General features: G+C 38.1%; 1 protein-coding gene across 1 annotated transcript in view; it reads left to right on the forward strand.

Moving 5' to 3' along the window:
• LOC132142477 (mitogen-activated protein kinase kinase kinase kinase 4-like) overlaps positions 1-26,652 on the forward strand; it is a 151,900-nt gene that overhangs the window by 109,729 nt on the left and 15,519 nt on the right. The window contains exons 23-30 of the mRNA XM_059552372.1: positions 7,249-7,366; positions 8,527-8,682; positions 8,794-8,937; positions 9,040-9,174; positions 9,267-9,367; positions 10,202-10,351; positions 10,834-10,993; positions 15,160-15,299. Coding sequence (XP_059408355.1) covers positions 7,249-7,366; positions 8,527-8,682; positions 8,794-8,937; positions 9,040-9,174; positions 9,267-9,367; positions 10,202-10,351; positions 10,834-10,993; positions 15,160-15,299 — 1,104 coding nt within the window. The remainder of the gene's footprint in view (positions 1-7,248; positions 7,367-8,526; positions 8,683-8,793; positions 8,938-9,039; positions 9,175-9,266; positions 9,368-10,201; positions 10,352-10,833; positions 10,994-15,159; positions 15,300-26,652) is intronic.

The following is a 26,652-nucleotide window of genomic DNA, read 5'->3' on the forward strand; positions in this document are numbered from 1 at the left end:
TCTTATTTCAGCTCATAAATCTAATTTTTAATCTGAGAGAATCTGTAAATGTCGAGCGACAAACTTTGAGTTTAAGAAACGCTCTTCAAGAGTCTACGGGTGACGTCACTGACACTACGTCCATGTTTTTATACAGTCTGTGATAAATGTTGACAAGATCAGTTGTTTTAAGTTTAAAAATAGTCTGGTGTGAACGAGTCTGATGTATGGCTGGGCAATAAAACAATTGCAATATAATTTATTTGATAAAATGATAACAAGAGTTTGATAAATGTTTGATATAATGTTTATGCAACAAACGCGGAATGAAATGTATTTCTCATGCTACGAAGTAAGGGATAACGTCCCGCTATATACAATTAATGGAAAAGGTGCAGGCATATGGAGAAAAGTTTTCTGAAAAGTTCATGGCGGCTTGAGTTGTTCAGTTTAATCCCACCTACCAACCAATCAGAAATTTGAATGTTTCTGCTTAAATTACATGATCCCGCTTTAAGCACGTTCGTTACTAGGCAACATGGATGCGCACACACACAAAGCAGAGACTATAGAAATACAAAGACAGTTCACACCTATACTTATGAATGGGAGAAACCACCACGCGCAATATGGCAGAATAATCCCTTCTAAATGAAAGAGCCAATTTCTGATTGGTAAAGTCATTGCATCACTGCAGCGGCTGTTAGAAGCTCCGGTTCCCATAGAAACCTGAGGCTAGAACAGCTAATGCATATGCAAAGTCATAAGCACATTATGACTGCACATGCACATTGGCTGGTCTAGCCTGAATAAATACCGTATTATGATACCGTACCACTTTTTTTCATAGTTTGGCTGGTCCTGCGACTGATAGTCAGGAGCGACTTATTTATCAAAATTAATTTGACATGAACCAAGAGAAATGAACTAAGAGACATGAACCAAGAGAAAACATTACCGTCTCCAGCCGCGTGAGGGCGCTCTATGCTGCTCAGTGCTCCTGTAGTCTACACTGAAAACATAGAGAGCCCTCTTGCGGCTGTAGACGGTAATGTTTTCTCTCGGTTCTAAATAAATGCGACTTATAGTCCAGTGTGACTTATATATTTTCAGAATCAGAATCAGAATCAGAATGAGCTTTATTGCCAGGTATGTTCACACATACGAGGAATTTGTTTTCGTGACAGAGCTCCGCAGTGCAACATAACAGCGACAGAACAAAAAAACACAATAAGGAATAAAAAATACAAATAGGTGGGTAAGGATTGACAATATACAAATTGACAATGTATGGCAGGTATATTAAAAAGAGCATTTATGTATGTACATGTATATTATGTGGAAAAATTGTAACTGTACGCTAAGTATGTGTGTTTGGATAAATAAGTGTATGTCTATATAAATATAAATATAAGTAGTATAGTGTGTTCCATGTATGTACATGTATATTATGTGCAAAAGATTTACGTGTACGCTAAGTATGTGTGTTGGATAAAAAGTGTAGTGTATATAAATATAAATAGTGTAGTGTGTCCCACAGTTATTATCAGCTGTTCATAAGATGGATTGCCTGAGGGAAGAAACTGTTCCTGTGTCTGGTCGTTCTGGTGCTCAGTGCTCTGTAGCGTCGACCAGATGGCAACAGTTCAAAGAGGGAGTGTGCTGGATGTGAGGGGTCCAGAGTGATTTTAACAGCCCTTTTTCTCACTCTGGATAAGTACAGTTCTTGAATAGATGGGAGGGTTGTACCGATAATTCGCTCAGCAGTCCGGACTACCCTCTGTAGTCTTCTGAGGTCCGATTTAGAAGCTGAGCTGAACCAGACAGTTACTGAAGTGCAGAGGATGGATTCGATGATGGTGGAGTAGAACTGTTTCAGCAGATCCTGTGGCAGGTTAAACTTCCTCAGCTGGCGAAGGAAGTACAACCTCTGCTGGGCCTTTTTCACAATGGAGTCAATGTGAATGTCCCACTTCAGGTCCTGAGAGATAGTGGTGCCCAGGAACCTGAATGACTCCACTGCAGTCACAGTGCTGTTCATGATGGTGAGTGGGGGGAGTGCAGGGGGGTTTCTCCTGAAGTCCACGATCATCTCCACTGTTTTGAGCGTGTTAAGCTCCAGGTTGTTGAGACTGCACCAGACAGCCAGCTCTTTAACCTCCTGTCTGTAAGCAGACTCGTCACCGTCCTGAATGAGGCCGATGAGTGTGGTGTCATCTGCAAACTTCATGAGCTTGACAGAGGGGTCCTTAGATGTGCAGTCATTAGTGTACAGGGAGAAGAGCAGTGGGGAGAGAACACAGCCCTGGGGAGCTCCGGTGCTGATTGTACGGGTGCTGGATGTGTATTTTCCCAGCCTCACTAGCTGCTGCCTGTCTGTCAGGAAGCTGTTGATCCACTGACAGACGGAGGTGGGCACGGAGAGCTGAGTTAGTTTGGGCAGGAGGAGGTTTGGGATGATCGTGTTGAAGGCAGAGCTGAAGTCCACAAACAGGATCCTCACATAGGTCCCCGGTCTGTCTAGGTGTTGCAGAACATAATGCAGTCCGATGTTTACTGCATCGTCCACAGACCTGTTTGCTCTGTAGGCAAACTGAAGAGGATCCAGCAAGGGTCCAGTGATGTCCTTCAGGTGGGCCAGCACCAGTTTTTCAAATGACTTCATGACTACAGACGTTAGAGCCACAGGCCTGTAGTCATTTAGTCCTGTAATTTTGGATTTCTTTGGGATGGGGATGATGGTGGAGCGTTTGAAGCATGAAGGGACTTCGCACAGCTCCAGCGATCTGTTGAAGATCTTTGTGAAGATGGGGGCCAGCTGGTCAGCACAGGATTTCAGACAGGCTGGTGTAACACAATCTGGGCCTGGTGCTTTTTTCCTTTTCTGCTTCCTGAAGACCTGGCGCACCGCATCCTCGCTGATCTGTATTGCAGGTGTGGGGGAGAGGGGGGATGCAGGAGGTGTGAATGGTGAGAGCGCTTGATTGGAGAGGTGTTCAGGGTGGGTTGCAGGAGTTGTGAGTGGTGTGAACAGTTGTTTGGAGAGGCATTCAGGGTTGGTTGCAGGAGTTGTGAATGGTGAGAGCGGTTGATTGGAGAGGTGATCAGGATGGGTTGCAGGAGCTGTTAATGGTGTGAACGGTTGTGTGGAGAGGCATTCAGGGTTGGTTGCAGGAGCTGTGAATGGTGTGAACGTTTGTTTGGAGAGGCATTCAGGGTTGGTTGCAGGAGTTGTTATTGGTGTGAACGGTTGTGTGGTGAGGTGTTCAGGGCAGGTGATGGGTGTTCTTTCAAACCTGCAGTAAAACTCGTTCAGATCGTCTGCCAGTCGTTGATTTTCCACAGTGCTGGGGGGTGGTGTCTTGTAATTGGTGATCTTCTTTAGGCTTTTCCACACTGATGCGGAGTCGTTCGAAGTGAACTGAGTCCTTATTTTTTCAGAATAATTCCTCTTTGCCACTTTGATCTCCTTTTCCAGTGTGTATTTAGCCTGTTTATACAAGACATTGTCCCCCTTCACGTAAGCATCTTCTTTGGCCTGACGGAGCTGTCTGAGTTTTGCAGTGAACCACGGTTTGTCATTGTTGTAATTTAGTTGAGTCTTGGTAGGAATACACATATCCTCACAGAAACTGATATATGATGTTACCGTCTCTGTGAGTTCGTCCAGATCGGTGGCAGCAGCTTCAAAAACACTCCAATCAGTGAGGTCAAAACAAGATTGTAAATCCTGCTCTGCTTCATTAGTCCATCTTTTTACAGTCCTTAATACAGGTTTAGCTGATTTTAGTTTCTGCCTGTAGGTCGGTATAAGATGAACCAGAAGGTGATCAGAATGTCCCAAAGCTGCTCGTGGAACAGAGTGAAATGCATCCTTTATTGTTGTGTAACAGTGATCCAATATATTACTGTCTCTTGTGGGACAAGTAACATGCTGTCTGTATTTTGGCAGTTCACGGGAGAGATTGGCTTTATTAAAGTCCCCAAGAATGATTAAAACAGAGTCCGGGTGTTGTTGTTCTGTCTCTGTGATCTGCTCAGCGAGTTTCTGTAAAGCTGAGCTCACGTGCGCTTGAGGAGGGATGTAAACACTCACCAGAATGAACGAATGAAACTCCCGCGGCGAATAGAACGGCTTGCAGTTAATGAAGAGCGTTTCGAGATTTGAGCAGCACGTCTTCTTTAACACAGTTACATCTGTACACCACCGTTCATTGATGTAAAAGCATGTCCCGCCGCCGCGCGATTTCCCCGTTGATTCTGCGTCGCGATCCGCTCTAAACAGCTGAAAGTCCGGCAGATGGAGCGCGCTGTCCGGTATGGTGTCATTCAGCCAAGTTTCCGTGAAACACAGAGCAGCAGAGTGGGAGAAATCTTTATTTGTCCGAGAGAGCAGAAGCAGTTCGTCCGTTTTGTTGGGTAGAGAGCGGAGATTTGCCAGATGGATGCTAGGCAACGGCGTTCGAAATCCGCGTTTTCTGAGTCTCACGAGCGCTCCCGCTCGCTTTCCCCGTCTGCGCGTCCTCTTGAAGCGTGTGATCAGCGCAGCCGCTCCGCCGACAAGAATGTCCAGCAAAACATCAGAATAGTCGAAAACCGGTGAAATATCGGGAGATGTGTGTTGCCGAATATCCAGCAATTCGTCCCTGGTGAAACTGATTGCAGGAATATAACTAAAGACAGGACAAACTAACAAAAACACAAAAACAACTGCAGAGCACGTCACGGAGGCAGCCATCCTGTATCGGCGCCACTCAGATTTACAATAGTAAATTTCCTCATCATGACGTATTTTGGACTGATGCGACTTATTTTTTTTAATGCTATTTGAGCATAAGAAACAACATTCATTGGGCAGTTAATTTCAGATTTTGTTGCTGATTTGAAATATGCATTTTATTTGTGAGTTTATAGGGTAGTTTTTGAGATTTCAGGATTCCCCCAACTCTCAAACTGCTTTGCAACCAGAATCTTAAACTTAGCTTTGGATACCTGGAAGTAGAGATGTAATTGGGCCTTAAAAGTTAGGCCCGACAGATTACGGCCCGAGCCCGACAGGTACATTTTGATTGAGAGCTTTTTAAAAGCCTGAACCCGTTTACAGCCCGACATTATTCAAATGTGGGCATGCACACAGCTATTTTGCCTTTTGTCAAGAATGAGTAATTCATACACATTTTAACAATTTATTCATGACTAATGTTGGCTCTAGGCCAGCTCTAACATCTCAGCACTCTAAATAGGCCTAAGCATAGGCACATTTAGCCTATAAATAGGCCAACGCACCAATAAAAACGAGTCTTTCTTAACAAATTAAATTGAGATAAATTTAAAATTAAGATGAGTATTTGGCAAAAAAGAAATTAAGATAAAAGCTCTGCCGAATTTCGCCTTCGCCACTAGCAGCTGAAATTTAATTAAAAAAAAGAATGCCAACATTAGCCTATATACTCTGTCTACATTTTGCATTTAAGACTCAATTAATATTTAGTCATAATTTGAAAAACCTTTACTCACCAAGATAACACACCAAGATAACACACCTCAGACTTTGCTTTAGTTGATGGTGCAACCAAAACGTAATCACCAGAGGCAAGCCTCCATTTCACCTACTCGGCATACATTTTTGCATCTTTCTCACGCTAATGGAAACACATCACATGACCGCTCATTTACTTCACAAACCAGAGCGCAAGCCCGAACCCGGCCCGAGCCCATGTAAAATGATATAAATTAAGCCCGAACCCCACAGGCAAAGATCTTCAGCTCTACCTGGAACTAAGGAAAGTACTAGAGATGTTATAACAATTGGAAAATCTGATAAAAAAAAAAAACTGACAAATACATCCAAATAAAATAAATTGTTTTATATATTTATAAATACAAATGTATAAAAAATAAATATGACCCAAAACAAGCTGGACAGCAGTGATCAATCTACATACTGTACACATACAAATTGCAGAACTTGCCCTGAGCATGTGTGTCAAGCTGTGTGTAGCTATTTTCTGTCCTGTTTCTCTCTCTTGTAAAACCAACACGGAAGTGACTAAAACTCCAATTCATCGACAGGCCGTTGGAGACTGGCTCCAAAATAGAGTCAGTCCCATAGACTCCCCATGTTAAAATGCCCAACTTTTTTTTTTACAGCCTGGTACAAAAAGTGGTTTCAGTCTATAAAGCGGCTTATTCTGATATTGTCCTTTCAGGACATGCCCACCACCAAACCCCCCATTTATCTAATTTAATTCACAAAGGAATTCCAGAAAGGATATAAGTAATATGAGTTGGCATTTCCCGTATGTCACCATTCCATATAATTTAAGCCCTGCAGTAGGGGTGGGCGATATAACCTCAAAATTATATCACGTTATTTCAAAAATATTTGAGATGAGGATATAAAAAAAAAAAACATGGAACAATGTATTATTGGCGATTGCAGCTGGCAGGCAGCAGCATTTTTTTTTTTTTTTTTCAATGAGCTACTGTCATTGATATCAGACTACCTAATTGTTATAAGGTGGCAGCAGGAGCTGTGTGTTCGACTTGAAGCAGACCGATCGGTGTACAGGGCTATAGCTGGGTTTTGCGGGGCTCCAGCGCAGATTGTACTGCTTGGCCCTGTTTGAAATTGTTGTGTGTGCTAGGGAACATATGTCCTTCATACGTCATCGCGTCTCTATAGCATTGCTGTGACACTTTTTTTTTTAACATGGAAAAATGTATACCAGCATTATCATGGATGTATGATATGGCACAACCCTACCCTGCAGTACCCCAAATGCCCACTGAAGTATTGTATAATATTATATAGTATGTAAAAAGTTATTTTCTCACTAATCTAGATCTGGTTTGGTCTTAAAAAATCTAATTTAATTTTTTAAGGTCAAGAACAACAAACAAATGCATGTGGATCTCAATATTTCTTTATATATAATTAATTTTATATTTCTTTATATATAACTTAATATTTCTCTATACTCTTTACGTTCTGAACTGTTGTCATACTTTATTTCATCTTTGACCTAACTTTTATGCCATCTGTACTTTCCATTTAGTTACCAGTATATCTTGTTTGGTTTTGAATTTACATAAATTACATCATTAAATTACATCGTTACATTAAAATTCAGGTTAAGTTTATATATTAGGGACTTGATTTTAGCTTATTTTGTGAGTTGCCAGTTTCAACGTGTTATTTGAGAAGCTCAGACGCATCACTTTAAATTGTTCTACCCTGTTTTTTGTCTTATTTTTGTCTTATTTCAGACACAGTCTGCCAGCAACACACTTCAAAAACACAATTCTTCTTCCTCTTTTACCCCATTTATTGACCCACGTCTTCTACAGATTTCCCCTTCCAGTGGCAGTTCCCTCAATAACATGGGTAAGTCATTCTGAAGTCATGGGCAAGTATTTCTTCAAGACCTGAGACTTGTAATGTGACATTATTTATTGTGGCAACAATATGTGTCTTTAAATATAAATTTAGCGATATTGAATATTCTGGGGTATGCAAAAAAAAAAAAAAAAAAAAAAATATATATATATATATATACACACACACACACACACACACACACACACACACACACACACACACACGCCCAGGACATGTGAGTTTTGAATAACTAATTGAGTAGATAATTGGTGACTCGAGCTACAAATTATTTCAAACTGTTTCTGTCCTATTTGGTGTATCGGTTCATCCAGTTAGCTAAAAAGAACTGGTTCAAAAATCAGACATCACTACTCGAGTCTCACGTGGAGCAGAAATGAGAAAGGAGAGGCACAGTTTGCTGTTAAATGATGAAGTGTTGTGTGACCAAAACCCTGTCTTGCCCTATGATGTCCACTATGGATTATTCAGTTTCTCTATTATTTTACATATGCAATTGTAACATAGACCTACTGTATCTGAAAAAAAACATGTTTACTGTTTTTCACTTGTATCTTTGTTCTTATTTTTTAATAACAAAGATAAAATGACAAAAATAACTATTGTGATGTATATTGTTGTATAAGACTTATAATATCTTATTTAATGAAATTAGTATATAAAACTACTTTGTCATATCACCTAATACTAATCATATGTATTTATCATTTGTAGCCAGCGTTTTATCTTTTTTTTTAATGTATTTTTTAATTCATAATACATATACCGTATTTTTCGCACTATAAGGCGCACTTAAAAGCCTTTAATTTTCTAAAAAAATGACAATGCGCCTTATAATCCGGAGCGCTTTATATATGGATCAAGGCGCTCTGTCAAAATGTTGACATTCCCTTTAGCACAGCTCCATCTAGTGGATGCATAACGCAAACCCAGTCAAACGTTTGACTGCAGTATCTTCTATTCTATGCGCCTTATAATCCGGTGCGCCCTATATATGAAAACAGTTCTAAAATAGGCCATTCATTGAAGGTGCGCCTTATAATCCGGTGCGCCTTATAGTGCGAAAAATACGGTATGTTTAAATTCTTGATTCATTAATTTTAGCTAAATTTAAATCACAAGCTGATTGTATGATTGTGTTTTCTCAGCAGGCTTTAGTAATGAAGGACGTCTGCAGGACCCATGCCGCAAGGGCTCTGTGGTGAATGTAAACCCTGTAAACACTCGCCCACAGAGTGACACACCAGAAATCCGCAAATACAAAAAGAGGTTCAACTCTGAGATTCTGTGTGCTGCACTTTGGGGTATGTATCACACAATAATAGCCCACTGAAAGTAGGAAATGTGGTTACAGAAAATAAACACCTTATTATTAATTTTTTATCACTCTCTCTTTCTCTTATTTCCTTGTGTAGGAGTAAATCTATTGGTAGGAACTGAAAGTGGCCTCATGCTTCTTGATCGTAGTGGGCAGGGGAAAGTTTATCCACTCATTAACAGACGTCGTTTTCAACAAATGGATGTTCTTGAAGGCCTTAATATTCTAGTGACAATATCAGGTTAAAGAATATATGACTGACTTGTCAGAGCATGTTTAATTTCTTGCTCTTTCTTTTAGCGAATATTTTAATTCTCTGTTTGTAATTTTAACCCTTTTACAGGAAAGAAGAACAAACTGCGAGTTTATTATCTGTCATGGCTTAGGAACAAAATTCTGCATAATGACCCTGAGGTGGAAAAAAAACAGGGTTGGACTACAGTGGGGGAGCTGGAAGGATGTGTGCACTACAAAGTCGGTAAGTTTCCAGCTGTCAGGCATGGTTCGTACAACAGAAATCTGTAAAATACAATTATTAATTTTTTTTTTTTTTTTTTGGTCACTTTCTAGTTAAATATGAAAGAATCAAGTTCTTGGTTATTGCCTTGAAAAATTTAGTGGAAGTGTATGCTTGGGCGCCAAAGCCATACCACAAGTTTATGGCCTTTAAGGTGAGTGCAATACCCAACATACTCAAGTCACACCATTTTCCCACCTAATTCAATGTATACTTCTCTTCACACTGAAGGTGTAAAAACAATTAATAACAGCAATACACCACTGACACAAAAGGACACAAGGACAAAACCTTAATTTCTGAATTGAATCAACATTAAACTGTATTAAGCTGAATAACAATACTATTGTCTTTTTAGAACTGCTTTACAAATGAATTTATTTTTATAACTGACAACATTGCACCAATTGACACTGCTGTCATTTCAAAATTGAAGAATTTTACAACTCTAACTCTGAAGTTGCTTTCAACAAATAATTTGTATTGTACAGTGAAACCAAAATTCACACCTTTATCATTTAACACATTATTGGAGTATATTCACTATTAGTTTAGAAAATGATAATAAAATATTACAAGAACTCAGAGTTAAACTGTGTCAGAACAAATTCATCTTGATCATGTCAGATAACACTTAAGCAAAACATGGTCAGGTTAAAGTGTCTGAATAATTTTTGGTCCCAGATTTGTATCAATATTACAGGTAGTCCACTGTATGAAGAATTTTGGGGTATAATATCAAAGTTACTTTATTTTGCTATCCTCACTTGCATAAATAAACTATAGTGTCCTGCACTCACTAGTAAAAAAAAAAGTAAATACAAAAATATGTCTGATGTCTGAATAATTTTTGGTTTTAATGTATAAAGTGCTATAGAAATAAAGCTGACTTGACATTGAATTGCAGGTTGTAGTAATAAAAAATGTAAAGTTTTTTTTTAAATCATTGTGCTTGCTTCTTAACTGACATTACTATCTTGTCTTGCAGTCATTTGGAGACCTGGTCCACAAGCCTCTCTTAGTTGATCTGACTGTGGAAGAGGGTCAAAGATTAAAGGTCATTTATGGCTCCAGCTCTGGTTTTCATGCTGTAGATGTGGATTCAGGGGCAGTTTATGACATCTACCTTCCCACACATGTAAGCTCTTTTAGGACTTTGACTACTGAATTTAGGGCTGGACAATATATTGAATTATTTGATCATATGCATCTAGTCATTAAAGCCGGTTCTGTGATTAGCGGTAAATCCCCATCACATGCTTTCAAAATGGAGCGGCAGTTAATACACAGAGCTGTAGTTCACTGATAAGCTATGCTATATTGAGTTTATTATCAAAGGCGATTCATTTTCAATAATGAACTCGATATAGCATAGCTTATCCGTGAACAATGGCTCTGCGTATTAGCTGCCGAATCACAGAACCGGCTTTAATGACGAGATGCACATGATCATATCATTCGATATTTTGTCCAGCCCTAAATGAATTAAATTTTGTCTGATGTTCTTTTTTATTCCAGCTTTTATCATTGTGATCTGTACAATTTTAAACAAGTTGAAGGATAGATCATACTTGCGGTAATCATTTTAATCAAATACTTTACACTTTTTCTTTTTCTCAGATTCAAACGAATATTCAGACCCACGCCATCATCATCCTCCCAAACACAGAAGGCGTTGAGCTATTGGTGTGCTATGAGGATGAAGGCGTGTATGTAAACACTTATGGAAGGATCACAAAAGATGTGGTGCTGCAGTGGGGTGAGATGCCCACCTCTGTGGGTAAGTTGAATTTTTGTGGAGGGTTTATATTCCACTTCAGATTACAGAATACATGTTCTTTGTTTTCCCTAGAGGAAAACAAGAGTCCAGTGGTGGATAAAGTACATTTGCTTGAGTACAGCTACCCTAATGAAATATCAAATAGTAACTTTACACACCATCAGTCAAATGGGAGACTTGCTCTATCTGAAACATTAAACCAATGAGATGTGATGGCGTACAGATTCCTGTTCAGTTCACAGTTTCTGACATAATCTAAAGTCTTGTTTACACTGCAGGTCTCAATGTCAAATTTTGATTTGTTGCATATATCCAATTTTTTTGGGCTGTCCGTTTACACGTTCTTTCAGTTGTGACCCTATCTGATTCATGTGTTTACACTCGCCATATCATCTGAAACAACGCATGTGCAATGTTTCAGATGATATGGCGAGTGTAAACACATTTACCGACTGGCTCAATGTGCTTCCTCCTGAGAATAATGTGACCTTTGCTGACAAAACGAGTCACAATGAGCAAAAAAATTAATTTAATAAAATAAGATAACCAAACCCATTTAAAGTAGATAGAGCGAGGTCCTCCGTCTTTTCTTATTATTAATTATTATATTAATAATCACACAAGACAGATATTATTTTATTTTATCTTTGCTATTATAAATAAGAAAAGATGCACAAACAAATAACATAGAAACAGCAATGCATTACCTTTATCATTTTATATCTAAACTAAAGCATTCATGTATGAAAAACAAATAATCAAATATAAAAATAACTTTGTTCATTACAAATGAATTTATTATTAATACTACAAAAGCAGTTCAATGAAGTGAACTTTTCTTTTATTGTTAGATTAACATTGATATATGATACAGATGTCCTATACTGTAATGTACTGTACTATGTTACACATCAGATGTTTTTCCCCAACAGTTCCCCAAGTGTTCACTTTAGACAGAAGAGTGAGTGTGTGTGTGTGTGTGTGTGTGTGTGTGTGTGTGTGTGTGTGTGTGTGTGTGTGTGTGTGTGTGTGTGTGTGTGAACCTGCCTCAGCGCGTCTCTCTACAAACGTGTGTTTAGTTGAACAGTGATTTTACCCCCTCGTTGCTAAGCTATTTTATTAATAAAAGTTGCAGGGCAGAGTTCACAACAAGTTTGTGTCCTCCTAAATGTTTGTATGTGTGCGCAGAGTGATCTCCGATTTCACAGTTCCAGTTTCTCAGACCACATGTAAAATCATATTAATTATTACAAAAAATATTAAAATGAATACTTATGGATGACAGGTGATTACAATAATATTTCAGCTTATTACCCCCAATATTAATAGTTTCCCCTTTGGGATAAATAGTTAATAGTCTCATATTAACAATATTTCATTAACACTGTTATTTATTATCCCTTTTAGTGTATTATTCATGAGTCAAAAACCGACAAGATTTTCTTTTTTCAAAAGGGAAATACTGACATGGATGTTTACAGAGCAGAGGTCACCTTTTAAAATTTAATTAGAGAGATGGACTTTTATTTTGTCATTATTATTATGTTGTGCTGTATTATTGGTTACGGTGTTATTTTGGTTTCAGAAGGCAGCAATAAATAACACTTTATCTAAAGATTTTTCATGTGACTTTATACACTAATAATTTTGTGAAATAAATCGATGCATAATAATTGTCATAATTGTAAAACCGTGATTATTTCTCAGACAATAATCGTACCAACAAAATCTATAATTGTTGCATCCCTAGTCAGAAGCCCCGTTATATGCACACACTTCGAATGACAGTCAGCACAAGAAACGTGTCCCGAGAAAAGGTAATGTAAAATGGTAAAAGGTAAAATGTACAAAGATAATTTTAGATGTCTTATTACTAACTGGAGCATTTTTTCAAGTGTTTATTTATATATATTATTTATATGCAAATTTACAGTAATTTTGCCAGCAAGGGTCACATATGATGTCAGAGACCGCAGAAAAGTACCAAATTGTCGCAGTTTTAATGACGTACAGAATGCAATGCCTCACAAAATCTGATCTGCCTGTTTACATGGCAGTTGCATTGGCATTTATCTGATTTATATCTGATTTATTTCCACACATGAATGAGGCCTGAAACCGATCTCGAAATATCCGAATGCATGCTTTTTTCCCCCCTGTTTACACTATCATAGAACAGATCTGATCTGTGTCACATATGAGCAAAAGAAAAACAGAATTGGGTCTGGATTAACTGGAATTGTAAACAAGGCCTAAATGCTTGAGCCTGCTGACAAACAGGAGAAATGGAAGAGTAATGTTTGCGTTTTCAACGTGTCTTGTTTAAATAGCTTGTTTGCATCTCTGTACAGCCTTCAGAAGGATTCCAGCATCAGGAACAAGTGGATGGTTTATTTTTAATAGCTGCCAGGTTGACAGCAGCTCACCACGGTATACAGTCGTGGCCAAAAGTTTTGAGAATTACATAAATATTAGTTTTCAAAAAGTTTAAAAGTTAAAAAGGATTATAAATCAGCCAAAAGATTTTTTTTTTTTTTTTTAATCTAGCATTCGGAATATATTCTGTGATGATAAATTAAGGGTTATGGGTTGGTGTAGATTATAATGATGGAAATATCATTAACCATGCAATGTCCTTACAAACAAACATCTGATGTGTATTTGTTTGTTTCTTTGTTTTCTTTATCTGTTTTTGACTATTTCAGCAATATATCAATTAATTGAACTCTTCTGCATCTTTTTGTAGCTTACATCAGATCAAACCAGATCATGGGCTGGGGGGAGAAAGCTATAGAGATTCGTTCTGTGGAGACTGGTCACCTGGATGGTGTGTTCATGCACAAGAGGGCACAACAGTTGCTGCTAAACTGCTTTTAGATCTTAGTTTCAGTTGTTTCTGTGATGTACTGAAATATAATTACAAGCACTTCATACGTTTCAAAGGCTTTTATCGACAATTACATGACATTTATGCAAAGAGTCAGTATTTGCAGTGTTGACCCTTCTTTTTCAGGACCTCTGCAATTCGACTTGGCATGCTCTCAATCAACTTCTGGGCCAAATCCTGACTGATAGCAACCCATTCTTTCATAATCACTTCTTGGAGTTTGTCAGAATTACTGTGTTTTTGTTTGTTGACCCGCCTCTTGAGGATTGACCACAAGTTCTCAATGGGATCAAGATCTGGGGAGTTTCCAGGCCATGGACCCAAAATTTCAACATTCTGGTCCCCGAGCCACTTAGTTATCACTTTTGCCTTATGGCACGGTGCTCCATCGTGCTGGAAAATGCATTGTTCTTCACCAAACTGTTGTTGGATTGTTGGAAGAAGTTGCTGTTGGAGGGTGTTTTGGTACCATTCTTTATTCATGGCTGTGTTTTTGGGCAGAATTGTGAGTGAGCCCACTCCCTTGGATGAGAAGCAACCCCACACATTAATGGTGTCAGGATGCTTTACTGTTGGCATGACACAGGACTGATGGTAGCGCTCACCTTTTCTTCTCCAGACAAGCCTTTTTCCAGATGCCCCAAACAATCGGAAAGGGGCTTCATCGGAGAATATGACTTTGCCCCAGTCCTCAGCAGTCCATTCACTATACTTTCTGCAGAAGATCAATCTGTCCCTGATGTTTTTTTTTTGGAGAGAAGTGGCTTCTTTGCTGCCCTTCTTGACACCAGGCCATCTTCCAAAAGTCTTCGCCTCACTGTGCGTGCAGATGCGCTCACACCTGCCTGCAAATTGCTAATATAAAAACTTAAGCAGCAACTTTTCCAATTTCCAATATTTATGTAATTCTCAAAACTTTTGGCCATGACTGTACGTGTGTGTGTCTATACTTGTGAGGACCAAATGTCCTCATGTTGTGAAATACTTTGACAACTCAATAGTGTGGACATTTTACTGGTCTTCACAAGTTAAAAAGGATTATAAATCAGCCAAAAGATTTTTTTTTTTTTTTTAATCTAGCATTCGGAATATATTCTGTGATGATAAATTAAGGGTTATGGGTTGGTGTAGATTATAATGATGGAAATATCATTAACCATGCAATGTCCTTACAAACAAACATCTGATGTGTATTTGTTTGTTTCTTTGTTTTCTTTATCTGTTTTTGACTATTTCAGCAATATATCAATTAATTGAACTCTTCTGCATCTTTTTGTAGCTTACATCAGATCAAACCAGATCATGGGCTGGGGGGAGAAAGCTATAGAGATTCGTTCTGTGGAGACTGGTCACCTGGATGGTGTGTTCATGCACAAGAGGGCACAACAGTTGAAGTTTCTCTGTGAAAGAAATGACAAGGTTAGACATTCACACAAAATGTGGGGATAAAAATATGGCATATTTTATGGAACCAAAATTCAGCATCCTACTCACTTTCATGTCATTCCAAACCTTTATGACTTGTCTATTTTACAGTGCAGAAAGATAAGAATGTCTGCCACAGATATTCTTGTTATACCAATGTCACATTAAAATAGCAAGTGTTACGTAATTTTCCTGACAGATACAAATAATGGAAAATTTACAGCTCACTCAAACTTGCAGATAAAGAATATTTGTGGCTCAGCCTTTTTATGCCACAGAGCATTTCATAAAAAAAAAAAAAATATATATATATATATATATATATATATATATATATATATATATATATATATATATATATATATATATATATATATATATAATTATTATTATTAATTTTAGTTTTTCCCCAATCAAATGAATTTCACACTTATTGCCAAACTGATGATGCATCAGTGATGCACTCAGACACTTTTTGAAAGATAACATCTTTGGCCATAAAAAAAAAAAAAAAAAAAAAAATCATTGTCAGTCGAACCAGTGTTTGAAAGAAATGTCATGTAATTGGCTGATTTTTATAAGTAATTATTTAATAGGTGTTCTACAATCTTATTGGTGTTTTCTGCACCCCATATTTAGTGCTTAAAAGATCCCATATCACTAAAGGTGTTTATATTTGTTTATTTTGGGGGTTACACTTTATTTTATGATATTCTTGTTACAGTGTAATTGTTCATTTAAATACTTAATTACTCAGTAATTAATACACTTCTAAAAAAAATCACTTAATAATCACAGTTCCTTCATAACACCAACTCAGTTAAACTTCAGGGATATCAGTAGGTCCAGTTAGGAAGCGTAAATGATTGTGAATCAGTTTCACCTTGCTTTGGTGCAAATCAAAGTGACAACAAGTGCACAAGAGTTAACAGCTAAACAACCCCCAAAAAGGGAATGATTTTGCATGTAGTGACCACAGACAATTAATTGCTTTCTCCTTATCCTTCCTGACAGATTTCTCTAGTTTTGTATTTTATTAGGGTCTGTACATATAGCATGGGGTAGTAGCTGCCACCCAATTAGGTTGCACGGGTAGTCCTGCTTCATACGGGATGACGTGCTGTCGCCATGAGGTTTGGTCTGTCACCCTGCACATTCTCAAGAACATGGAGGTACTGAGGTGGTCATGTAATATCTGACCATGACCCAAGCACTTATTATTATAATAGAATTGTTTTTTTCTATTTTAATATATTATAAAATGTATTATAAAATGTATTAATGTGGTGCAAGGTAGAATTGTCCACATCATTATTCCAGTTTTCAGTACCACATGATTTTTCAGAAATTATTACAATTTGATTTGATGCTCAAGAAACATTTCTGATTATCATGAGCTAAAAACAGTTATGCTGCTTCATATTTTATATGGAAATGGTGATGCATTTTATTTATCAGGATTCTTTGATAAATACGAAGTTGAAATGGAATAAAAGTTGAAATAGATAAATAGAAATTGCATTTATCAAATATATTCAATTCAATTCAAGTTTATTTGTATAGCGCTTTTTACAATACAAATCGTTACAAAGCAACTTTACAGAAAATTGTTTCTACAATATTTAGTAATAGCTTATAAGTGGTGACTGTCAGTTTGTGCACATATGACAGGATTTGTAGAAAAATTTATACAAGACGTAGTCAGCCAGATGATGAACATTATTAATATTAATAATAATTTATAATTATTATATGATGCAGTCACACTTGTAGCAATATTTGTTAGTTCTGTTGTTGATTCAGGGTTAGCATCATCTGAGGTCCTCCGATGGTCAGCATCATCTCTTCTCAGGTGTTCTGGAACCAGACTGGAGCTTGTGTAAATCTTAGTTACCACGGGATGTAAATCCCGTAGTTTAACCCAAGCTAAAGAATAAGAATGAAACTACACTCACAATTTAAGATACATTATTCAAATGCTTGGTGAAAGAGATGCGTTTTTAATCTAGATTTAAACAGAGAGAGTGTGTCTGAACCCCAAACATTATCAGGAAGGCTATTCCAGAGTTTGGGAGCCAAATGTGAAAAAGCTCTACCTCCTTTAGTGGACTTTGCTATCCTAGGAACTACCAAAAGTCCAGCGTTTTGTGACCTTAGGGAGCGTGATGGATGGTAGCGTGGTAGAAGACTAGTTAGGTATGCAGGAGCTAAACCATTTAGGGCCTTATAGGTAAGTAATGATAATTTGTAACTGATATGGAACTTAATAGGTAGCCATTGCAGAGACTGTAACATTGGGGTAATATGATCATATTTTCTTGACCTGGTAAGGACTCTAGCTGCTGCAGAATAGAGAAAAAAAACCTTGGGAGAAACCAGGCTCAGTTGGGGGGCCAGTTCTCCTCTGACCAGACGAAACCAGTAGTTCAATTCCAGGCTGCAGCAAAGTCAGATTGTGCAGAAAAATCATCTGTTTCCTGTGGTCTTGTCCTGGTGGTCGTCTGAGACAAGGTCTTTACAGGGGATCTGTATCTGGGGCTCTAGTTGTCCTGGTCTCCGCTGTCTTTCAGGGCAGTAGAGGTCCTTTCTAGGTGCTGATCCACCATCTGGTCTGGATACGTACTGGATCCGGGTGACTGCAGTGACCCTCTGATCTGGATACAGACTGGATCTGGTGGCTACGGTGACCTCGGAATAAGAGAGAAACAGACAAATATTAGCGTAGATGCCATTCTTCTAATGATGTAGCAAGTACATAGGGTGTTATGGGAAGTGTTTCCGGTTCCGGTTTACCTAATTAATGCAGCCTAAAAATCCTTTAACGGATCTGGATATTAAAAGCATATTAGTATGTGTAAGCCATGTTAAAGAGATGGGTCTTTAATCTAGATTTAAACTGCAAGAGTGTGTCTGCCTCCTGAACAATGTTAGGTAGGTTATTCCAGAGTTTAGGCGCCAAATAGGAAAAGGATCTGCCGCCCGCAGTTGATTTTGATATTCTAGTTTTGAGAACATAGTGGACGTAGAGGATTATAATGTAAAAGGAGCTCATTCAAATACTGAGGTGCTAAACCATTCAGGGCATAATAAGTAATAAGCAATATTTTAAAATCTATACGATGTTTGATAGGGAGCCAGTGCAGTGTTGACAGGACCGGGCTAATATGGTCATACTTCCTGGTTCTAGTAAGAACTCTTGCTGCTTTTGGACTAGCTGTAGTTTGTTTACTAAGCGTGCAGAACAACCACCCAGTAAAGCATTACAATAATCTAACCTTGAGGTCATAAATGCATGGATTAACATTTCTGCATTTGACATTGAGAGCATAGGCCGTAATTTAGATATATTTTTGAGATGGAAAAATGCAGTTTTACAAATGCTAGAAACGTGGCTTTCTAAGGAAAGATTGCGATCAAATAGCACACCTAGGTTCCTAACAGATGACGAAGAATTGACAGAGCAACCATCAAGTCTTAGACAGTGTTCTAGGTTATTACAAGCAGAGTTTTTAGGTCCTATAATTAACACCTCTGTTTATTTTTTTCAGAATTTAGCAGGAGAGCAGTCTCAGTACTATGATAAGGTCTAAACCCTGACTGGAAATCCTCACATATACCATTTTTCTCTAAGAAGGAATATAATTGTCAGGATATCACCTTTTCTAGTATCTTTGGAAAGAAAAGGGAGATTCGAGATTGGTCCATAATTAACTAGTTCTTTGGGGTCAGGTTGTGGTTTTTTGATGAGAGGCTTAATAACAGCCAGTTTGAAGGTTTTGGGGACATATCCTAATGACAATGAGGAATTAATAATAGTCAGAAGAGGATCTATGACTTCTGGAAGCACCTCTTTTAGGAGCTTAGATGGTATAGGGCAGTGGTTCCCAACCTTTTTCAACTCGCCGCCAACACAACCAAACACAGATGTTTGCGTGGCCCACTGCAAAAAAATTAACTGACCCCACTATTATTAAGTTAATAATTTAGTACTCAGAAGCTAGATTGTTAACTGTTTTGGCAGACACATATATGCTAAATGCATTCAGGATGAGTTTGAAACCTATTTCCAAAAGTAAAACAAATTAGAGCTTTATCAAAAAGTTGTAACGTCTCTAGAACAGACATAAGTCAAAATAATCACTATAGTAAGGTTGTAACAAAATGTATAGACTTATGGCAAAAAAATATATATAAATAAATAAATCCTGTGTCCAGGGACTTTTTTTTTTTTTGCCATGCATTGTTCATAGAGCTCAGTAATTGTAGCAGTGCCTAGATTTGAAATCGATTTGTTATACATTATACATGGTTCACACATACTTCGTTTGCAGTGTGTATACAGTATGTGTGAGCGGTGCAGAAGGAGCAGAGAGTCATTGTAACGCGAAAGCACATTAAAATAATGCACAAGCGCGAATCTCTCTGTTTGCATGCAGATTTCCTTTGCTCTGTCACAAAACCAGACGTGCTTGCTCAGATACACGCTGCTCTCGCCCGGAGAATGTGCGCACTTAAAATGCGTCTCCTCTCACTTAAACTGCGTCCTGTGCACTCACAACTCTCTATGCTCATGTGTTAGATATTAAATATTTTCGCACGTTTTTATCACTAGCCTTTTACCTCATGCAGTGTGAACGCTCTGATTCGTTAACATGGGCTCGGTAAAAAGGCGCATCACAGACATTGTGTGAACCTGGAGTTAGGCATATGGCCAGTCTGTTCTGTTCTCGCGCTAGGTGCGTTGCATTCTGATTGGATCGGATAGCATAGCCACTGCGGGAGGTCAGGGCTGCAGAAAATGGTGCTATAAAGCGATTTAGAAATCGCGCACGCTCAAACCGTTATTTTATGGCGATTTCGATTAATCACACAGCCCTAGAATGATCTGGAAATTAACAAAAAATTACTTGGGCTAGCACTGCTCAGCAAAACGGGAAAACAAGATCCAGGCAGAGCTCACCAGCGGGTAGACAGTCATATATATATATATATATATATGAAATGATGTTATGTCTTAGACATTTTTACATATATTAACAATATTATTATTTATTTTAAAAGTAATTGGCGGCCCACCTGCAATACCACCGCGATTGAAAACCACTGGTATAGGGTCTAACATGTTGTTGGTTTAGATGATTTAACAAGTTAATACAATTCTTCCTCTTCTATAGTAGAGAATGAGTGGAACTGTTCCTCAGGGGGTCTATAGTGCACTGTCTGATGCGATACTGTAGCTGACGGCTGACTGGTTGCAATTTTATCTCTAATAGTTTCGATTTTAGAAGTAAAGTAGTTCATAAAGTCATTACTGCTGTGATGTTGGGAAATGTCAACACTTGTTGAGGCTTTATTTTTCGTTAATTTAGCCACTGTATTGAATAAATACCTGGGGTTATGTTTGTTTTCTTCTAAAAGAGAAGAAAAGTAATCAGATCTAGCAGTTTTTAATGCTTTTCTGTAGGATAGGTTACTTTCCCGTCAAGCAATACGAAATACCTCTAGTTTTGTTTTCCTCCAGTTGCGCTCCATTTTTCGGGCTGCTCTCTTTAGAGTGAGAGTATGCTCATTATACCATGGTGTCAAACTGTTTTCCTTAACCTTCCTTAAGCGTAAAGGAGCAACTGTATTTAAAGTGCTAGAAAAGAGAGAGTCCATAGTTTCTGTTACATCATCAAGTTGTTCTGAGGTTTTGGATATGCTAAGGAATTTGGATACATCAGGAAGATAACTTAAAAAGCAGTCTTTTGTGGTAGAAGTGATGGTTCTTCCATACTTGTAACAATTTACAATTTTGGCTATATGAAGTTTGCACAAAACTAAATCTGATCTGAGATATCATCACTTGGCTGCATAATTTCAACACTATCAACATCAATTCCATGTGACAGTATTATATCTAGAGTATGATTTCGACAATGAGTAGGCCCTGAAACGTGTTGTCTAACCCCAATAGAGTTCAGAATGTCTATAAATGCTGATCCCAATGCATCTTTTTCATTATCAACATGGATATTAAAATCACCAACTATTAAAACTTTATCTGCAGCCAGAACTAACTCGGATGTAAAATAACCAAACTCTTTAATAAAGTCTGTATAGTGCCCTGGTGGCCTGTATACAGTAGCCAGTACAAACATAACAGGGGATTTATCATTAACATTTGTTTCTCTGGATAATGTTATATGAAGCACCATTACTTCAAACGAGTTATACTTGAAGCCTGCCCTCTGAGAAATCCTGAAAACGTTGTTATAAATTGAAGCAACACCTCCCCCTTTGCCTTTTAGACGCGGCTCATGTTTATAACAGTAATCTTGGGGGGTGGACTCATTTAAAATAATGTAATCATCAGGTTTTAGCCAGGTTTCTGTCAAACAGAGCACATCTAGGTTATGATCAATGATCATATTATTTACAAAAAGTGTTTTCGTAGAAAGGGATCTGATATTCAATAAACCAAGCTTTATCATTTGTTTATCCATATTGCATCTGTTTTTTATTTGTTGAACCTCAATTAAATTGTTAATCTTAACTTGGTTTGACGTTTTTTTGTATTTCCTATTTCGGGGAGCAGACACAATCTCTATAGTGTGATATCTAGGTGAAAGAGTCTCTATGTGCTGAGAATTAGCTGACCTCTGTGACGTGAGGAAGCTAGCAGACGGTTGGTTTAGCCAGTCTGTCTGCTTCCTGACCTGGGCCCCAGTTAGTCAAGTATAAACACTAAGACTATTTGCCATATTTCTAGAGAGAAGAGTGGCGCCACCCCAGGAGGGATGAAGACCATCTCTTTTCAACAGGTCAGGTCTGCCCCAAAAGCTCGTCCAATTGTCTATGAAACCTATGTTATTCTGTGGGCACCACTTAGACATCCAGCCATTGAGTGATGACAATCTGCTATGCATTTCGTCACCACGGTAAGCAGGGAGGGGACCAGAGCATATTACAATGTCTGACATCATGCTTGCAAGTTCACACACCTCTTTAATGTTATTTTTAGTGATCTCCGACTGGCGAAGTCGAACATCATTAGCGCCGACATGAATAACAATCTTACTGTATTTACATTTAGCATTAGCCAGCACTTTTAAATTTGCCAAGATGTCAGGCGCTCTGGCTCCTGGTAAACATTTGACTATGGTGGCTGGTGTCTCTATAATCACTTTCCGTACAATAGAATCACCAATAACTAGAGCACTTTCATCAGGTTTCTCAGTGGGTGCATCACTGAGTGGGGAGAACCTGTTTAATGTTTTGATCGGAACAGAAGAGCAGTGTTTTGACCCACGACTATGCTGCCTCACTGTCACCCAGTTGCCCTGCTGCAGGGGCTGTGTTGCCGGAACCGAACAATGTACAGGAATCCCTGAGCTAGACGCATCCAAAGCCTTATCTAGAGCCCTAACATTCTTACTGTCCTCAATTAAAGTTTGGATGCGTGTCTGTAATTCTGAAATCTTCTCTGTCAGCCTAACTATTTCCCTGCATTTATCACATGTGAATCCCTCATCTGCGACAGAGATAGATAAACTGTACTTGTGACGAGGTGCAAATAACAATAGCAGGAGAAGCCATTACTCGCCATGCTTGATGAAATATTCTTACTGCGGTTGTTTGATGAACTTGTGAAAAACTGGAGCGAGAGAGAGGAGAAGAGAAAAGAAAACAGCGATAGGTTCGAATGAAAACGCTAATGACAAGCTAACGAGTGTTAACGCTTTGCAGGTGTACTGCACTCACAGATATAAAATAAAAGTGAACGATAAAAATTAATCTGATAAGATTGATCGATAATATCAGAAATATGGTGTGAATCTAGTTATATTTTATCACTTTAAAAAACAGAGAGTGATAGTAAGATAAAGATTCTAGAGAAAAAAATAAAAACAGCTACACGGAGCTACGATTATTGGCTACAGAAGGCCAACAGGAAGTAGAGAAAACACTGTCCAACAGCGACCATGTCCGTGGTACTTGCTTCAAAACCCAATAAGCAATTGTGAATTTATATTTGCTTTATGCATGACTGGGGAACAATAAGAAAGACTATTATGCTAAGATGTATAGATGAAGACGGTAGAGTTCGTCACTGCAGCCATTAGGTGGGGATCCTTGATGTTTTGATGATGTGTACTTATCTTGCATGAATGTTGCCAGTTAGACACCTTATCTGATGTCCATCAGATCCCAGTTTCTTTGCAAAGTTAGCCTGGGTGAAAGATGCCTTTTGTTGAGGTGATGATGCCAATGAACTTTGTATGGTGTTTCCACCAATCATGGCCTCATTGGGTGTTTTGACCCTTCATCCCAAGACAACCTCAGTCGAGGCAGGCCTACCAGGGGACAGGTAGGGCTGTGACAGTCTTCATGACAATGGTTGTCTACTGCCACCGGCGGTAGTGCACGTGACGTCACCAGTGTTGGGAAGGTTACTTTGGAAATGTAATAGGTTACAGATTACAAGTTACCCTATTTAAAATGTAATAGTAGTGTAACTTTTTAAATTACTTTAATAAAGTAATGTAACTAATTACTTTTGAGTACATTTTGATTACTTTTATAAATTTCTAATGAATGTTAATTTGCAACTGTTAATCATCTTCAACCATTTTACACCATGCAGGTTTAACCTTAACAGTAGTGCTCAATACTGTCAGACTTTCACCATTCTTCATCACCTGAATTAAGATGATCACATTTGAACACATCCACCACACAATCAGACTTTAGTACTGACTTTTACTTAGAGATTGATCTGAAGTTCAAAGCAGATTTAAAATCTAAAGAAACAGTTTATAGATACTGTTTTTGAAACCAAATCTTTGCATAACTACAGGCATCTAACTGCATTTAACAATGGTTTGGGGAAAAATAGTTAATAAAAAAATAAAAGCATATACATCAACTCAAATACGGTTATCTAATAAGCATGTGTCCTATTTTGTGTACTAAACTCCTGAAACATTGGTGTCTTTTTGAAACACTGCTGTCTCTTTGTATATGATATGATGATAGTTTCTCAAAATAAGTAAAAAATGCTCATGAAGTGACTGTTCTAGAGATTAATTTCCATGAGGGGCGGACTGGGAAAAAAATAGGCTGGGAAATCTCACACTCATACACCCACAACCCATTCTGAAACATGGACAACCCTATTTTTTTTTTTGGACCTGACATGAAAAAGATTTAACTCCTTAGGTTGGGGACATGCAACGTAATTAAGAGTTCTCTCCTGAACTGCACCTTCACTTCCATTATCCATCCATCTCTCTCATGACTTTAATACTGAAGATTTTTTTTTTTACTTTTACCATGTTTTGTAAGTGCAATTTTGTTTTTTTTTGTTAAATGAATTACCACTTGTATTTGTTTTTACTACAAATTCCATAGTTAAACCACGGTTAGTGCCATATACCATAGGCTACATTAATTTTCGTATCCACTAGCTCCCCCTAAACCTATGATAAAATATGATGATTTGTCTGCTAACTTACTACTGTAACATTACAAAAGATAATAATGACGTCGTTTATACAGTATTTTGAGTGAGTGTGAGCAATGTGCTGCTGCTGCTGCTTGACTAAGTAAACAAAGACAAAACTACATTAGCATATTTACAGATGAAACTGACCTGCAACTGAAACCCTGAACAGAAGTGTCGCTTCTCTGCTCCAGCTGTGCGCTTACACAGGTCACTCCGGTCTCTCTCTCTCGCATTGAATACTCGGAGTCTGATCCAAACCGTTCGGCGGAGGCGCAGAGAGCGCGCGAGCCCAACCATTGCCAGTCACGACTAACCGATTCATGATTTATTAGAGATTTAATTATCGAATGGCGGATTCGGAAATAATCGCTTTAGTATATTCGGCTTGCAATTATACAATAACAATATTAAAGTAGAAAGCCAAATTGTCTGCCAGGCCACCGGGAATAGTCCCGGTTCTCCCGATGTCCAGTCAGCGCCTGATTTCCACAGACACGCAGAACGTACAGGATTCATATTCAGTCTTTTTGCGGCTTAATATTCACAGACATCAGTCCATATCGGGTTTTGATTCAAGTGTACTGACCTACTTTTGATTTATTCGTCCAAAATGTGGCATATTGCGTCCGCGTTATAGGCTGAATTCCATTTTTATGACTGGATTCTACGAATGTGTTTTCCGCGTCTCGGAGATTATGGGCCATATGTCTTAGTGCAATTTGGGAAAGAAATAAGCTGTATGTGGATGTGTGTAAATATTTAAATGTAATCCTCTTTGTAATCGTTACAATTTTCATAAGTAACTGTAATTTAATTACTCATTTTTTCTTAGTAACTGTAACTGATTACTGTTACATTTATTTTGTAATTAAATTACGTAACGCCGTTACATGTAACTAGTTACTCCCCAACACTGGACGTCACACACTATAACAAGCATAATACAAAGTTTTGGGTTGCACTTTAATTTACAGTACGTGTACTAACATGTACCTATAGTGTACTTGCAGTGTATTTATCTAAGAAAGTTCTGGTAATACAAGGTAACTACATGGGGTAGGGTTAGGTTTAGGGGTAGGTTCAGGGTTAGTACCTAGTTATTACATAGTTATTGTAATTACTATAATAAGTACATAGTATGTACATGAGGAACAGGACTGTAAAATAAAGTGCTACCAAGTTTTGTATACAATTGTAATAACAGTAATAGCAGCAAATAGTTTTACTTAGATTATAAGTCTATGGTAATTCACAATTGCCTCAAATGCCATAAACAACGTTTCATTTAGATTGGCAGGTTTGAGCGCAGGAAATTAAAGTTTATGCATTCAGCAAATTAATTTTGTGTTAGACAATGGACCTTATTGGGAAACCAAATACTACATCGCCGATTCTTGAGCCATCTTCATTCATATCACCTTTCCGCGTTTGTACAAGTGTCTTCAAGTTCCCAGAATGCAAACGCCTGGCCGGACAGGTTTTTTGAGGCTTTCTCTAATCTGGCCAAATACAAACAAGACATATAATCAGGATGTTAACAAGAAATGTGTCAATGAATTCCTATTTCAAAGGGAGTGCGTGCAGATGAGTATTTAATGCTTGGCGACGATAAGGAACAGTGTTCTGTGTTCACACTGAACACGACACTGTCGCATCGCAACAGGTTGACTCTGTCTACACAAGACAATTGAACTCTCAAATAGGACAAGGCCGTTTACTGTCTGGGATTTCTGTCACTGTCTGTCACTCTCTTGGTCTCCATTGCTGCCACCAAGCACTTCAGTACTTGATTGTGGCACCATGTATACCTTCCCTGTGTCAGGCTGGTCTTACTACTCACCAGGATATGTCTGAGGTTTG

The sequence above is a fragment of the Carassius carassius genome, chromosome 6, assembly GCF_963082965.1.
Source record: "Carassius carassius chromosome 6, fCarCar2.1, whole genome shotgun sequence".
NCBI lineage: Eukaryota > Metazoa > Chordata > Actinopteri > Cypriniformes > Cyprinidae > Carassius > Carassius carassius.